At 45.7% G+C, this 14931-nt stretch overlaps 1 protein-coding gene across 1 annotated transcript in view; it reads right to left on the bottom strand.

Moving 5' to 3' along the window:
* LOC149339184 (corticotropin-releasing hormone-binding protein) overlaps positions 1-14931 on the bottom strand; it is a 142266-nt gene that overhangs the window by 26929 nt on the left and 100406 nt on the right. Inside the window, exon 3 of the mRNA XM_089547977.1 lies at positions 11256-11413. Within this exon, the coding sequence (XP_089404103.1) occupies positions 11256-11413 (158 nt within the window). The remainder of the gene's footprint in view (positions 1-11255; positions 11414-14931) is intronic.

Genomic DNA, 14931 nt, shown 5'->3' on the forward strand with positions numbered 1-14931 from the left:
GAGGCCCGTGTACTGTGCGATGTCAGTGCACGTTAAAGAACCCCAGGTGGTCGAAATTTCCGGAGCCCTCCACTACGGCGTCTCTCATAGCCTTAGTCGCTTTGGGACGTTAAACCCCATAAACCAAACCAAACCATTAAATCTGAAGCTTAGGCGAATTGGTATGACATTTCCCTGAAGAACAGCTACCGTGCGTGTGTCTTCCTTCAGTCCTCGTCCAGTTTCGCGCTGTTCTTCGGGTCAATAAGCATTTCAAGCTTGCAATCCGAGGCCTACCACACCAAGTAAGACGTCGGCCTTAGTCAGCTAAACCCGTAAGCTACGAATAAGTGCGATGGACATTAGACTCTTACATGGAATGGCAGCCACCACCGTTGGCAGTAGTTTCTCTTCCAAGAGCCAGGTGAGCTACTAGAGCTTCGGTCCTTAGCTCCGCAGTGAGCCAAGGGGCGCGGGGATGGCACAGAGGTTCGAGGTTAAGAACGAAACTTGTTATTCACTAAAGGCCACGATCTCCGCTAATAGGGTAGCATAGTGCTTTGTCTTCGAATATTATGGTGGCAAATGCCTTTTGTTCTTTTTGTTTTCGCACAGGAGTCACCACTTGAGTACGAGTATATTTCCTTCCTATGTGCGAACAAAACGGTCGTTAAGTTGCCGACTTCTAAAGGAAAGTAAGCTGCTTATGCAAAAGTGCGCTTTAAGAAGCGACGGCTTTCGATATTTTTTTTTATTCTATAATCCCGCTTCATAAATATGAATGGCTGCTGTGAGACAGCGTAGGCTTTAAGCTGAATACTCAAGTTCAAAATGCAAAAGCGTGCTCTCACCTATGGTGATTGGACCCACGTGACGAGCGCAAAATTCCGGAAAGAATAAAATGAAAGAAAATTCTTTCAAATTCAGCATGCTGTGCGGCGAGCCACTTATGCTGCCAATTTAGGAGAAGAAAAAGAAAGCCTGGCTGAAACAAGAAAATCGTTATCGTTAGGATACACTCTACGGGTATATTATTTAAGAGAGAAGGAATACACAGGTGCGATGCTTTAACGGCGTCAGAGACATAGTGCTTTCTTTGAAGTCGACTTCAGCCTTCAGCATGCATCAAAAAACACAACGTGCACTGAATAAATTATTCCTCTGGCGGTATTAATCTTGCATGCAAATGGCATGGAGAACATTGTAGCTATGCAGATAGATCTTCGTGAATATTTACAGCTACAGGAAGCAATTCCTTATCGCTTTCTCTCTACATTGCTTACTTCTAGAGAACAAAGAAATTTAAAAAATCTCACTCGTCCCACTGCCGTTGTTCACGTGCGGTTTCTGAACAACGCGTTCACTTCTTCAATGAATTTTTCTGGCACACGCTTCACCTGATACATAAAACTGTTACTGAATATCTCTCTAGGCGCGAGAGCAGGTATAGTTCTTTCTTCGCATTCAGGGGTCCTCCGGGAAACACTTGCTGCGTCATCTTCGGGGCTGCGCCAGGCAGAATCAATCAATGACGTTTGCCGGCTCTGCTTAGAACAAATGCCGCTTCGAACGTGGCCCATTAAAGGGCCTGTGACCACCCTCTTGTCGAAAACACTCTCTACCCCTCTCGGAGCGAGCCTCCTCTCATTCCGTTCCCTCCTCGAGATTTTTCTCTCCCTCTCCTCGTCGAGTAGGCTCGGCAAGGCAAAATCACCCCTTCGTTCTCCGATGTAAGCCGGAGGCGTGGTGTCTGTGGAGTGCGTCACATGCCTACGTCATGGCCCCGCCTTCAATAGAATTCTTTTCTTGGTGTTTGCTACTGGGTCTATTAGAGCAGAGGGGGAGGGGGCGCTGCGGGTTTCCTAACACCCTCTCTGTCTTGATCTTTGGGTCTCCTCGCGGTGTTTCGCCGCTAGACTTGTTAGCGAGCGCATCCTTTCATACATCTGTTTGTCATTCTCAGTTAGCGAGCCACCTTTTCATTTTTTTAGGCCTCCCCACCGTTTCACGAGTAGAGGGGCGGAAGTCTGTTGAGTTCGAAATACACGGCGAAGCGCGGACCCGGCAACCGCCCGTTTGCTTTTCTTCATGCGTGTTTGTGTTCTGTGTGTTTGTCTTTTCTCCGCTCCAAAGCCCATGTCATTTATTTATTTATTTATTAGTACCTCAAAGGCCCACTAGGGGCATTACATGAGGGGTGGGCATACATATCATTGAAGAAAAAAATCAGTAATGAATAGGAGTGGTGAATCATTCATAGGAGTCAAGGCGTACGCAAGATGCACGAAGGATAAGCGGTGTGTGTGCGGAGCGGTCAAGTGGGTGAGCGAGGGAAAGGCTCTGCTGCACTAGTAATTAAAACCTTGTTTTGGGGGGCTTGCATAGAAGAAAAAAAAACTGAGAAGGGAGGGCGCACGCAGAGCGTCTCGTGACGGGATCACGGCGGGGGGGGGGGGGGGGGGGGGGGGGGGGGGCGAACCAATCACTCAGTTTTACTATTTTTTACTTTTTATGGCTAGGGTTCGAGGCTGTCGCCGTACGCTCGCTCCGCAGTTTTTTTTTTGTTGTTGTTATTGTTCCTTCATGCGGGTTTGTAGGCATGTGGCAAAACAAGGCGCTGCGGAAAGCGTCGTGCAGACGACGCGACGCCAATGCTACGCCCAACCTTCTCCCGCCAGTCAGAACGATGCACCAATGGAGTGCCTTTAGCGAAAGTAACCCCCTTACGTCAAGGGGGTTCAGAGCAGTGGGGCGGGGACGTTTTTGTTGAAGCAAAGAACGAGCGGGCTTTGATTTGAATTTTTGCAGCTTTTCGGGGCGCGCATGGCTCTAGTATTTTGTAGAGGTTATCTTCGATGCCTCATCTATGCAGTGGGCTTGTTTTTCAAAAATGTCCGGACCCTGGTCAGTGGCCCTTTAAAGGGGTAGAGACACCAAACGTTTCGCGTCGTATTTTTCTTACGAATGATGCGAAAGACAATTTTTTCATCTCGGCGTTTTACGATGCAACTGCTCTTGTATTGAGTGAATGTATTTTTCTGCCCTCCCTGCCTGGACCCAAATGAGGGTGTGCAGTATTGTGGAAATAAAAATAATAAAATAAATATTAGAAAACATGAATCACGACATGCAATTCGCCTGCATTTTATACAAAACTTGTAATGCAATTTATTTTTTCATGCAGTTTCGGCTTCAGCAGTGTAAAGATAGTTGCGACGTCACTAGTGAACATAAAGTCACGTGAGGCATACAAAAACTGCAATATAGTAGATATTTTTCACTTGCTGCCGTTGCAGTTTGGGCCCCATTTCACCATTAAAACATGTATTAAAACGAAAAGGCAACGGCTAAACTGCAGTTGACGTTTGCCTCAAATCATCTCATGTTAACTTGTGACGTCGCAACCATCGTCTGGCAACTGAAAAGAAAGCTGAAACTAGAAAAGGACAGAAAACTGGAAGAGACACTTCAGCTCCGCCGCAAGAGTATGTGGTTAGAAATGTGCGTAGAAGAGGAGACGTGAGGGTGAAGGATGTCACAATGGAGAGAGGCGTGGTGCTCTAATAGGGAGCGCGAAGTTGAGCGCTTAAACTTATTTGCGTCAGTAAGCTGTCCGAATTCGTTTTCCTTCAGCAGCATTCTGCCTCAGTCGCGATATGCAGCTGTCGTTCCTAGCAGTGAGCACAGCAGCCGGCACGCAGTTCGTATTCGGTCAGAAATACAATTAAAAAATTGCCTGTGGTTTAGCTCTGGTTAAACCTGGAGGATTGCGAAAGCAACATCTGCGCGTAGCCACATATTGTTGCGTGAGCTGCATTGCCCACAGTCTCGCCGTTTCGTGTGCTCTTGCACGACCATACTGCGCATGCGCGAGGAGCAAGTGACGTCACTACGCACAGCTTACGTGCCGGCGGCCCTGGCACGCTAGCTGTGCGCCGCTACTGCGCATCGGAGAGGAGAGAGAGGCGATAGGGAGAGCGCGGCAGCGGCGGCGGCCCCGGCACGCTAGCTATGCGCCGCTACTGCGCATGCGCAACTGGCGAGCGCGGCGGCGGCACCTCTGAGTCACCCGCGCAGCGACGGCGGCGGCGCGCCAGCTGTGCGCTGTGTGACGTCACTGCTCCTCGCGCATGCGCATTATGGCCTTTCCTCGGCTCCGCGAAATGGCTCGGCGACTAGTGTAGTGTTGCTTCCGCAACAAAAATGGAAAAAAAATGTCATTTTTCTTTCTTGTAACATTATATAGATGTCCACGCTCATCCTATCGCTTTTAGAGTGAGCGAGTATCATCATGGACTATTAGCTGCCTAACCTGCCCACGACGAACCAGTTTTTACCCATGCCGAACCGAAGAAAATGTGAAAGCGCTCCATGTGACCTATTGAGACTTTCTTAGCTCGTTCTAAAGTGCAGGCAGACATCTGTGTTTTTTTTAAGTTCGTTGGCAATTTCATATACGTCTTGTCTCCACATATTTTGAAGTATATCTCTCTACTTGGAATAATACAGAGGCTGTTAAGCTTCAGGTAAAGAGCGGGAATAGGATTATGGAACTTCGTCGGTGGTGAAATGTCCTTTTTCGTCCAGATTATGCAACGTAAGCTGTTGTAAATTTGGAAGGCATCAAGAATGTTTAGAAATGCAGTGGCACAGACGAAGCGCTCAAGCGAACGCTCAAGAGCTATTTCTTGCAACACTTTTGAGCATATTCGTCCCGGACCAGCAAGCAACTGGTCTTCTATAGATCATAAAAATGGTCTATAGACTTCTATAGACTTTTTTTTTGCTTTATTGCCCTCTATAGATGTTCTCTTTTCTCTTTTCATAGTATACTGACTGGCTATCGATAAATGTCTACTAGAAGCATAGGGCCATGAATCTACAGATTGTCTATAGACTGTCTATGAGATTTGTATTGTCTACAGAGTAGTCTATAGGATTTGTCTGTACAAATTCTATGCACTTTATAAACAAACGCCGATGCACAGTCTATACACTGTTGGAAGATGTTTTTGTAACTGAGGCCATTAATGAACTTTTTTGGTTGTCGGAAATACTTACACGTGGCTCGTTTTTCGCAGTGAATCAACTTTTCCAGGGAATTGCTCTCGTAAACGTCAAAGCAGTATGAAAGTTAGCACCGACTATTGGCACAACCAACCGTCATTCCACAAGTAGTGTGCGAAGTACAATTTTTATTTCATTTTCTTTTCGTAAGTGGTTTTCCGCGGAACAATATTCTTTTTCTTGTTTTATGCAGAAGCTAAAACAAAATATGTTCGTGAATTAGAATTAGCCTTTCGCTTTCATATTCCTTGCCCCTGTGTTCCCCCTGGTACTTGAACATGCAGGTGTGCTAAATATGCAAAGTAGGAGCGCTGTTTCGAAAGTCGTCACGTCGCACCTGCTTCATCTAGCGACCACACTTTTGTAAGGTTTAACGCTTTTAACACTGGCAGCTGCTGCTTCTTCTGACCTGCGGTTTCATAGTTATAACGAATAAGGCTGCCCACTGATTCTCGTAATGCAAGCGTTACCAGAAGCATTACCAGAATGTTACCAACTCGAAGAGGCTGCAGAAGGGGTAGCCGGGAGAAAAACATAGTACTAAACACAGCCCCAAATCTGGATCTCGCAGCCAATGTGATATAAATACAGTCGTACCTTGTTAATATGACTGTCTTGAATAACAAAGACTCGAATTAAAAAAATATTTCAGGGGACCAAACTTTTTAGATGCAATTTACGCCTGTTTAATATGTAAGTTGGCTGTCTGGACGATGCTGAAGAGAAAATGTACAGAGCCTATAGGGGCTCATGTATATTTGCCGCATTAGTATGGATGTGAATGTGAATGAGTTTTCTACTGCATCAACCCTGCACATTTAGTTCAGCACACCAGAGGAATGCAGTTCAAAAGTGCAAATGATTGAGTGAAGACCCTTTTCTACTCTCGTTGCACAGGAATGTAAAGGAGTGCAGTTTAATGGCGCGAAAGCAACTAGGACTAGGATGCGGCTTACTGATTTCCGTATTGCATGAATGACTATGAAATCCTGCAGCTTATGCCACGTAGAAATCCGCATTCAGCATCTGTCAGTCGACTGCGTGCAGATATTCAGTAGTGGTTCGTGGGATGCGGATAGTAGCAAACGAGTTACGTCATTTAGCCATCAGACGTCATCAAGCGCATCAATGGCCACTAGGCGCTTTAAGATGAACCAAGTCATTTCAAAGCCTAATTGCTATCAAGATAATGGGCTTGTAGTTACCAAGATTATGCCTAATTCGAACTTCACTGGCCACCCCTATGCATAGAAGCAAAATTTTAGCGTGTTTTTTTTTCTGAATAATTTTGCTTCGCGATTCGTTATTAAGGATGACTCGCTTCATCAACAGTTTTCCATGGTAACCAAAGTATGCACATGTAAAGTATCCATATAGCGACGGTGGGGACGTGGAATCGCTTGGGCCAGTCGCGAACATCGGAAAAAAATTTCAATCGCATTTAAAGACAGTAAGAGCAACGAAAATTTCTAGTTGCTCGGATGTTTTGTATGGCACATTCACTCTCTACTTATACCTATTGATATGCATATATCATCGTATTATACCGTCCCTGCATATGCTCTCTGTTTATAATGTATCCGTATGCCTTCCCTCTCAAAATCACCATTAAACGACGACACGCCCACTTTTTAAGAACACTGAGGGCAACTCCATCGAATTATCATTCTCAGTAAAAAAGATCTAGTAAAAAGATAAGATCAAGTTAAAAAGATCAAGTAAAAAGATAGTAAACAGTTCTCGATATGTTAACGTTGGTCCGGCAGCAAAGCACGCATTTATTGGTGAGAAAAAAGTTCAAATATTTTCCCGCCACTCGAATAACATTCGTGACGTCTCCACTCTGCACTGCGCGAGAACATCTATACGCCTCTATATCTATACATCTATACGGCTGCCGCCATACTCAAAAAAGAATGGCGGTGAAGCACAGCTTCTGACTGATTGATTGATTATCGATCGATTGATTGACTGATCGATCAATTGATTGGACATTTATTGACGAGGATGACAGCTGGAGCGCTTGTGGATAGGCCCACAGTCCAGGGCTCAGCTCGAAAAAATCAGTCGTGACGCTTGCGGTTTACCTACGAAATCACCGATTATTGCGGCACCTGATTTTATTTTTTGCTCTTTTATTGTTTCTAAGAGCATAGTGTTTTAGGTGGGAGCCTTTTTTTTAAACGCTATAATGCCGCAATCTGTCGAACAGACCAACCTTAAAAGGTTCTCACTGACTCTTCGAGCCATACCCTTTCTCCTTTCTACTTATTAGAATGGATTGAGTGACTACCCAGTCCCTCATAGTTTGGATGGTGAGTACGCTATCATATTCTCCATCCTCCTCCCCATCACGCCTGCCTCACTCTGAGATACTCCTTAAAATGCAACAATGAAGGTTTAGCTTGTATGACGCGCACACTAAGGCCGATTTCTAGACTCGACGCGATGAACAAAAGATGCAGAGTTCTCGTGGGTGGTTCTCCGTCATCATTTTTTCTCCCTGGGACGCCAGCGCTGTGTTGTGACAGGAGTCATTCCTGGCGACAAAGAGCAACGCCTGCGACGAAGCAGCAGCTGGCGTCGCACAGAGGTCCTTCTTCCGGTACTTTTTGTCCGTACGCTTTGCAATCTGCAATGTTCCTTATCGCCTTTCATCTTTGTACGGCAAGCTGCAATGTTCCTTATCGCCTTTCATCTTTGTACGGCAAGCTGCAATGTTCCTTATCGCTTTTCATCTGTGTTCGGCAGAACCAGCAGTGGGCGCCTCCTTGGCGCCTCACTGCGAATGTTTGTTATGCAAAGTGTGCTTCGCCTTCAACGAAAGCAAAACGTAATGAAAGGTGCCGAGGCGGAATCCCATTTGAGAAGTTCTTTGCATTTGTAGCCGGGGCCAGTTTTCGCGCTCCGCTTCAAATTCAAATAGGCGCGAGAGCGAAGCCTATTATCGCGGACTGCGCTACTTCGGGAGTGCCTTTGGAAATCATTTGAATAGGGGCGCGACGTCGCGAAAGCAGCGGCACTGTTTTTTTACGTTTGCTCGCGGAAATGCGTTTGAGAGCTATGCCTAAAGTTCGCCACGACGTGAGGAGCAGGTTAGAAGTCTGGACGAGTGCGTGATTCTCGAACGAGTGAGCCCACGCGGAACGGAAGTTAAGGAATAGCGCCAAGCAAACGGCTGCTGCATCCGGTATATGGAGCTCCTTGGCTGCACCTCAAGCGTCAGGGACGAGGGTTTGAACGCATACTTGTTTTTCTTAGTACTCGCGATAGAGCCAAGCTAACAGCGCTAACATACACTGTCGCAGCGTGGACTTCATTAACAGACAGTTTTAGCTGAGCGTTTTTACGGCCAGCGGAGAGGAGCGGACGAGCGCAGACGCCAGGCCGGCCAGCGTTATACGGAGCGAAGCTTACGCCCGCTGGGAAGCCCTCTCCAGCGGAGCGGTAGGCAGCGCGCGAGCGTGCGTAAGAGGCCGCGGGCGTGTATGGGTATTCAAGATGGCAGCCTCTTTTGTACATCTAAAACGCAACACTTACCAAATAATTAACTAAAACACAGAATCTACGTTTACTAAACACTTTCAGCGCATTATTAGCAGGCTTAATTGGTATATTTTCACTCTAATTCAAATTACGACCGATAGGTGGAGCAGCAGAGCCAGCGACTCTACTACGCTCGAGAAGACGGGCGATCCGCCCGGCTAAAACTCTGTTCTCAAGCGCCTCTCCGTTGGTGTGTCCGCTCGCCCGCTCCACCCCGCTGGCCGTAAAAACGCTCAGCTAAAACTGTCTGTTCAGGCATATCCTGTTCGCTGCGCCTGTCCACAATACTATATCGTTTTACAGCCGACGCTGTGGGAAATAAACATTCTTGCTTTTTGTTCTTCAGTAGACCTGGGTGCAGTGTCGTCGGAGCTGAGCTCACGGCACTGGCCAGCGGCATTATGCAAGTTGTTGAACCGTAAGGGCGCTTCATAGGGAGAGTTGGTAATCTGCGTTCGCCTGGTGCAACGGGAGCGGATTCGAATGGAATGTATACGTAGCAGCGGGCGGCAGAGATTCAAACAGGGAGAGGAGATTAGGACTTAGCGGGAATGGGGTGGGCACAGCTGGTGCAGGGCCGGATTTAACTTGGGATCGATAAGAGAGCCGCTTGCTCTGCAGCGGACCTAATTGGGCTAACGATCATATGATAAAAGAGCACCAGCTTGTCTAAATTGCTCAATAGCGCTCAAGTACTACTTGCCTCGTCAGCAAGGCGCAAGTTTTGGACGTAAAAAATCGCGTAGCAAATTTTCGAGCGGCCCACGAAGCTTAATGACTACCTGTTTGATAATCTTTGATGTTTTCCTGCCCTTTTTCACTCTTTCAATACGTTTACACTCTAGGAATTGAAGAATAGTTAAATCCTGAGGACAGTAAAACTCATAGGCAATCCTCGGTGGATCGTTTGATTGCGTTAACAGCTAAACGCTTGTTAGATTTGTGTTTGACGCCCGGAAGTTTGCTATATCCAATGTATTCCAACATACCAAGTTCGTTACATCCGAGCTGCGCACTAGAAAGTTCGGTATATCTAAGATGGCATACCTAGGTTCGGTATATCCGAGGTTAACAAACAAGGGCAGCTTGCCACCTAATCTGGTGGAACTTGTAACCGTCGTATTAACGTACTCACTGCGTCTAACTAAATTGTACATTATAGCTACCCTACGAACTAACTACGGCGCGCAGATGCTGCATTATTTCTTCCCGTTACTGCTGAATAGAGTAGCCCACAAGCGGCCTTGAAATCATGACCTTTTCGAGAGTGGATTTGCTGATTTTCCTTAAAGGTTAACTACCGTTTCTTTGTTTGTTGCTTTCTTAGTGGCTTTTTATGCGAAGTGATCCTTCCTGTGCTATGACTTTGCTGGTCAGCATAGACCTTGCGGAAACTGCGCGCATGAATTTGTCCTGCACCTTCAAACTTGCGCTGTACTGCATACACTGCGGTATCTTGTTTGCTCTATGCCGCAATATTTTTTTTAGTTCGCGTGACCCGTTATTCGCTGCTATTCTTCTCAATTACTATCTATTCGTTGGGTTCATGTCTGTGATTTCTCTTCTCTTCCTGTTAGTTCCTCGGTTTTGCTCCCTGTATTATTTCAATCGCACCAATTTTACCTTTTCTTACATTGGGCTCAGAAGTGAGTCAAGCTCATCAGAGCTTTGTTTTTTCGTGTCCTCTGCCTTTTGTTAGGGCAAAATCAAGACCGATGGACTGAAAGTTCTTTATATCCAAGGTGTTATAATAGGGTTCGTTATATTGAAGGTTACAGACCAGATGGCTGTATTATCCGATCTGGTATACTGAGATTCGTTATATCCGAAATATACTAAGTTCGCATAGGTAGTATACTCAGTTCGTTCTTTGCATGATTGTCAGGTTGTCGCCTGCTACTGGCTACTGACAGACGGCTTCTGCCATTTCCTCTTGCACCGACCCGCTTAAAGGGCAACTGCATTACTTTTTGAGAATTTTGCAATATTCAAGGATTCAAAACTATATCGGCCGTAGGTAAAGCATGCCAAGTATTGCACTAGCGTATAAAATAGTGACGTAATCGGTAAATTAAATTTTGCGCTTCTCCTCAAAGCAATGGAGTAGTGCGGTGAAGTTCAGTGTGACGTCACGGTAGGTATTATTTCAAATTACCGCTACCGTCAGCCACACCCTGCCCTGCACTGTTGGATGCTGCCAAACAACGCTCAGCGAGCTTTGCCGTCCGTGGCGTTCGTTCTTTTCTTTTAAAGCAGGTATTTATATGTTGGAAATGCACCGATACCTTCGATTACGTCATCAGACGCCCCACACTTGGCGTTCCGCAGTGCGGAGAAGCTTGAAGGCCGTCGCGATTTTGATCGGCGATCACGTCACCATTTCAAAAGCTAGCCCAAAAGGACTTCGCATGCTTTACCTGCAAGTTTCACACATTCGACCCTTTTAGGCTCGTCGATTTCTAAATCCTATGCAATTTCCCTTTGATGCTAACGCATTAAAAGGAACATGTCAATGACGCTATGGCTAGTCTACTTGTCTGTACAGCTTTAATTGTCGCCCACATTCGCATTCCACGAAGTCACACCTCAGAGCAGTGCAGGTGCGCCAAGCCGTGCGAGTCGCGAGAGAGAGAGATCGAGAGAGAGGTGGGGAGCACACTCACAGTGAGCAGGCCACCCTTGGTGCAGCTGACGTCGAAGCGCAGAATCTCGAACTCGACGACGAAGTCGGGCTCCGAGATAACATACAGGGCACATACGCCGTCGTTTCCATTGGAGATGAACGTGTACTCGCCTTCGACGGACTTGTGGAATATGCAGTCTGCGTGGCACGCAAAAGAAAGGGAAGGGAAAAGACACGGCGTCACGCACAGTACCGCTCATCCGTGCAAGCTTTTATAGCGCTGCGATGGCTTTGCACATTTGATGATAGCAAGGGCTGGCAGGAATAGATAGCTTTGAAGGATGACGGCCGTACGAAGGTATAAATGCATTACATATTGCACCCTTATGTTTCGGTACGTTCACGGAAACTATTATTGCGCAATGTCGGCACGGTTCACCGACTACACAGCTTCTGAAAAGAACCGCAGGGCTTCAGCTATGTTAGTTACTCTGCCCCAGTCAGATTTATGAGGGTGGCAATTTGGGCAGGTCGGTTGGACAAGATTTACCATTGCGATTTCCGAAGTCTAGAGCCGAGGATCCAATGTCTCGCCTGGCAGAAGACTAGATTCAAACTAAACGGCTTATCAGACAACTGATGTTGGCATCACGCTATTTAAGTGCACTATATACTGTGCGTTTCGCCACTCAACAGATTCCCGTATCAACAGGAACATGTGTGCACTGTATATGGAGCATGTTACGCCGAAATAAATTAGCTTATAACTTTCCGTTTCGGGAGGGGGGAGGCAATGTTAGGCTCCGTTCACACAACGATGGATCGCTTGGATGAACTGGGCACTTAGGCGCTGCTCACAAGGTTCGAGATGCGAGAGGAATGACGCCTGATGCTCATATATAAGACTGCATAACAAACAATGAGCCGCAAGGCTGGAGCACGCGTTCTAAAAGGTACAATGGGCCAAAATTATCGACCTCTCACTAAACGTGTACCGGTCTTTTTCTGTCTGATGTAATACGGGAGCGATCATGCGCCCACGAGTGGTCATTTGTATCAGTGCCGTCGCGGTGGCTCAGTGGTTACGGCACTCGGCTGCTGAACTGAAAGACGCGGGTTCGATCCCTGCCGCGGCCGTCGAATTTCGATGTAGACAAAATTCTAGAGGCCCGTGTACTGTGCGATGACAGTGCACGTTAAAGAACACCAGGTGATCGAAATTACCCGTAGCCCTTCACTACGGCGTCCCTTATAGCCTGGGTCACTTTGGGACGTTCAAGCCCTATACAACCAAACATTTTTATCAGTGCAATACAAAGAGAAAAGTAAACGTTTATGCGCTCTTACCTGCTGCGTACTGCACTAGTCGCTGAGAGAATGTAAGCGCATGAAATTTTTCCTTTCAGCAGTTTCCCTAGACATCCATTTACGACCTGTAGACTTTTGCCGATAAAGTCCTTGGACACTCTATAGAAAAACGTTTTTGTCTATTGACAATACAATTGCCATAGACGATCTATAGGCAGTCTATGGCCATACACTTCGACTAGTCGTCTGCCAACAGCCAGTCTAGAGACTCTCTGTCGTCAAAAACGAAATATCAAAAAATAGGAAACGAAGTATCTAGAGAAATGCAAGAGTATAGGAAGTAAATAGACCACTTTTACACGGGATTGTGCGCACATTAAAGGTGATATAAGCTTGATGAACACTTCCAATATTCGCGGAGCACGATTGTGAAGATACAAAGTGCTTAGAAGTAATATGCGCCTCCTCTATTCCTCATAACAAGTGCACAACGCCAGAGAGCATGCAAAAAGAGACTTTTGTTCAAATGCAGAACACTACATTTTATCTTCAACAATGAATTAGGACTGTCGATCGGATTGGAAAGGAATAATTACGAGCAAAATTGAACACGATCAAAAAGTCGTTTCACGCCAGTGTAGTCGGCCGATATGTTATTCTCCATAGATTAGCCACCATGAAGTGGCAGCAAAGAATGTGCATACCCAAAAATTCTAGACAAAAGCATATTTGAACGGGAAAAGATTATGACAGCAGTTTTTTAGCACCTTCTAAGATTTTATTATAACTATCACTATATTTGCAGATCATTCGTTGGTAGGCTTGGATTTTTTCGCTATTAACGTTTCTTTATCGTCAAAAGCGTTCCCCAATGGATTTCTTAGGCAGTTTTAACTGCTCGATGCGAGTGATGTAAGCACCATAAAAGAAATATTTTGCTACATATCAGAAGAATCAACTATTCCCTTTAATATTTCTACACCATCATCTTATAATTTTTCTCTTTTCAAAATTTTTATACACGAATGTCGGACATGCTTACAAGAATCTATAACGGACAAACTCCATGGTGGATATGAATATTCAAAGTGAGTTTTAGTGAATATTTCACATATCTTTCTCGTTTATGTCAGTGGCACAAATGAATGCAACTTAAAGAAAACATCCTGTCGAATTAGTTCATTCCTCTCTTTATTCCAAAGTGCTTGTTTCGAAAAACTCATTTCTGTGCTCGGTTGCTTTAGCTTTTGCTAAAGAAAATTTTGAATCAAAATATAGACTTGTAGACAAAAATTGCTCCGAATTTCAATTAAAACCCCGCTATTTTTGCATCGTTACTGTGGAACTGTGGAAGTTCAGCATTTCTATAAAATAAAGGATATTGTTAGTGGTCGACTTTCTTCGTTAAGAAACTTTCAGATTATTCTCGGTGCCTTGAGAATGAGCTACCCCGCTAGCTTGTTTGTCCTCCACTCTTAAATTTCGAACTCCTTGGAAGGTAGCGAGGAATGTGGCGTGCCATGAAGTATGCAAGCTAGCTTCAAGACTGCTAAGGTATAGTTTGTCGTCCCTCGGAAATTGACCAAGTATCTCTACTGCATCTCCAGATCGGAAAGCTAGGTGGCCTTCAAAGAAGCTGACATACTTTGCGAGTCCTTTTGCAAGCATACTAGTATAGTGCGGCGTTCTGCAAGCATTATTTGAACGCGCCTAATTAGCCTAATTCCCGTACGCGGGATGGTGTAATCATCTACCGCCTCCTGTGCCGATGGCGCCGTGAAGCCAATCATATATTCTTGAGCTCGCCTGGCCGTACATTGCTATACAATTGTTCAGGCATGAAATGCGGACATCGCCACAGTCGCATAATGTGTGTACACATCATAAAACATGCTTCTTTTACTAAAGTAGCAAACTTATAGGCGCAGTACTTTAGCGCTGGCTGACTTTCTCAGACTGAGCACAGTGCGTGGGCTTTGAGCACGCATAATAAAACCCACACTGTGGAGAGGTAGCTAACTTCTACCACATGGTGTGGGCATGGCAATTTAATCCCTTAGTTGACCCCATTCGAAACCCCTCAGAGGAGCAGTGGGAGGCTATTCTGCTCAGCGATGGTCCTGACCGTCAGCACTGGATGGTGGGGAGGGCCAGCGCAGCAGCAATAACCAGTGAACTACCGGACTGAGCGGCCCACCCACATGTTCTACGAATATTCAGGAAATAAAGATGTTTTTAATCAATCAATCAATCATCACTGAGCAGTACTCTCAGCCAAAGTCAAAGATATTTCACACGGCATGAGTACACTACATCTCGTGTTCTGGTACTACCATAGATCGTTAAGGAAGTTCTTTGCATACATAACATGAAACTCACTCCACGCCATTTATCTTCCAGGTTTACAA

Source organism: Amblyomma mixtum, chromosome 6 (genome assembly GCF_055824585.1).
Source record: "Amblyomma mixtum isolate Tamu chromosome 6, ASM5582458v1, whole genome shotgun sequence".
NCBI classification, from domain to species: domain Eukaryota; kingdom Metazoa; phylum Arthropoda; class Arachnida; order Ixodida; family Ixodidae; genus Amblyomma; species Amblyomma mixtum.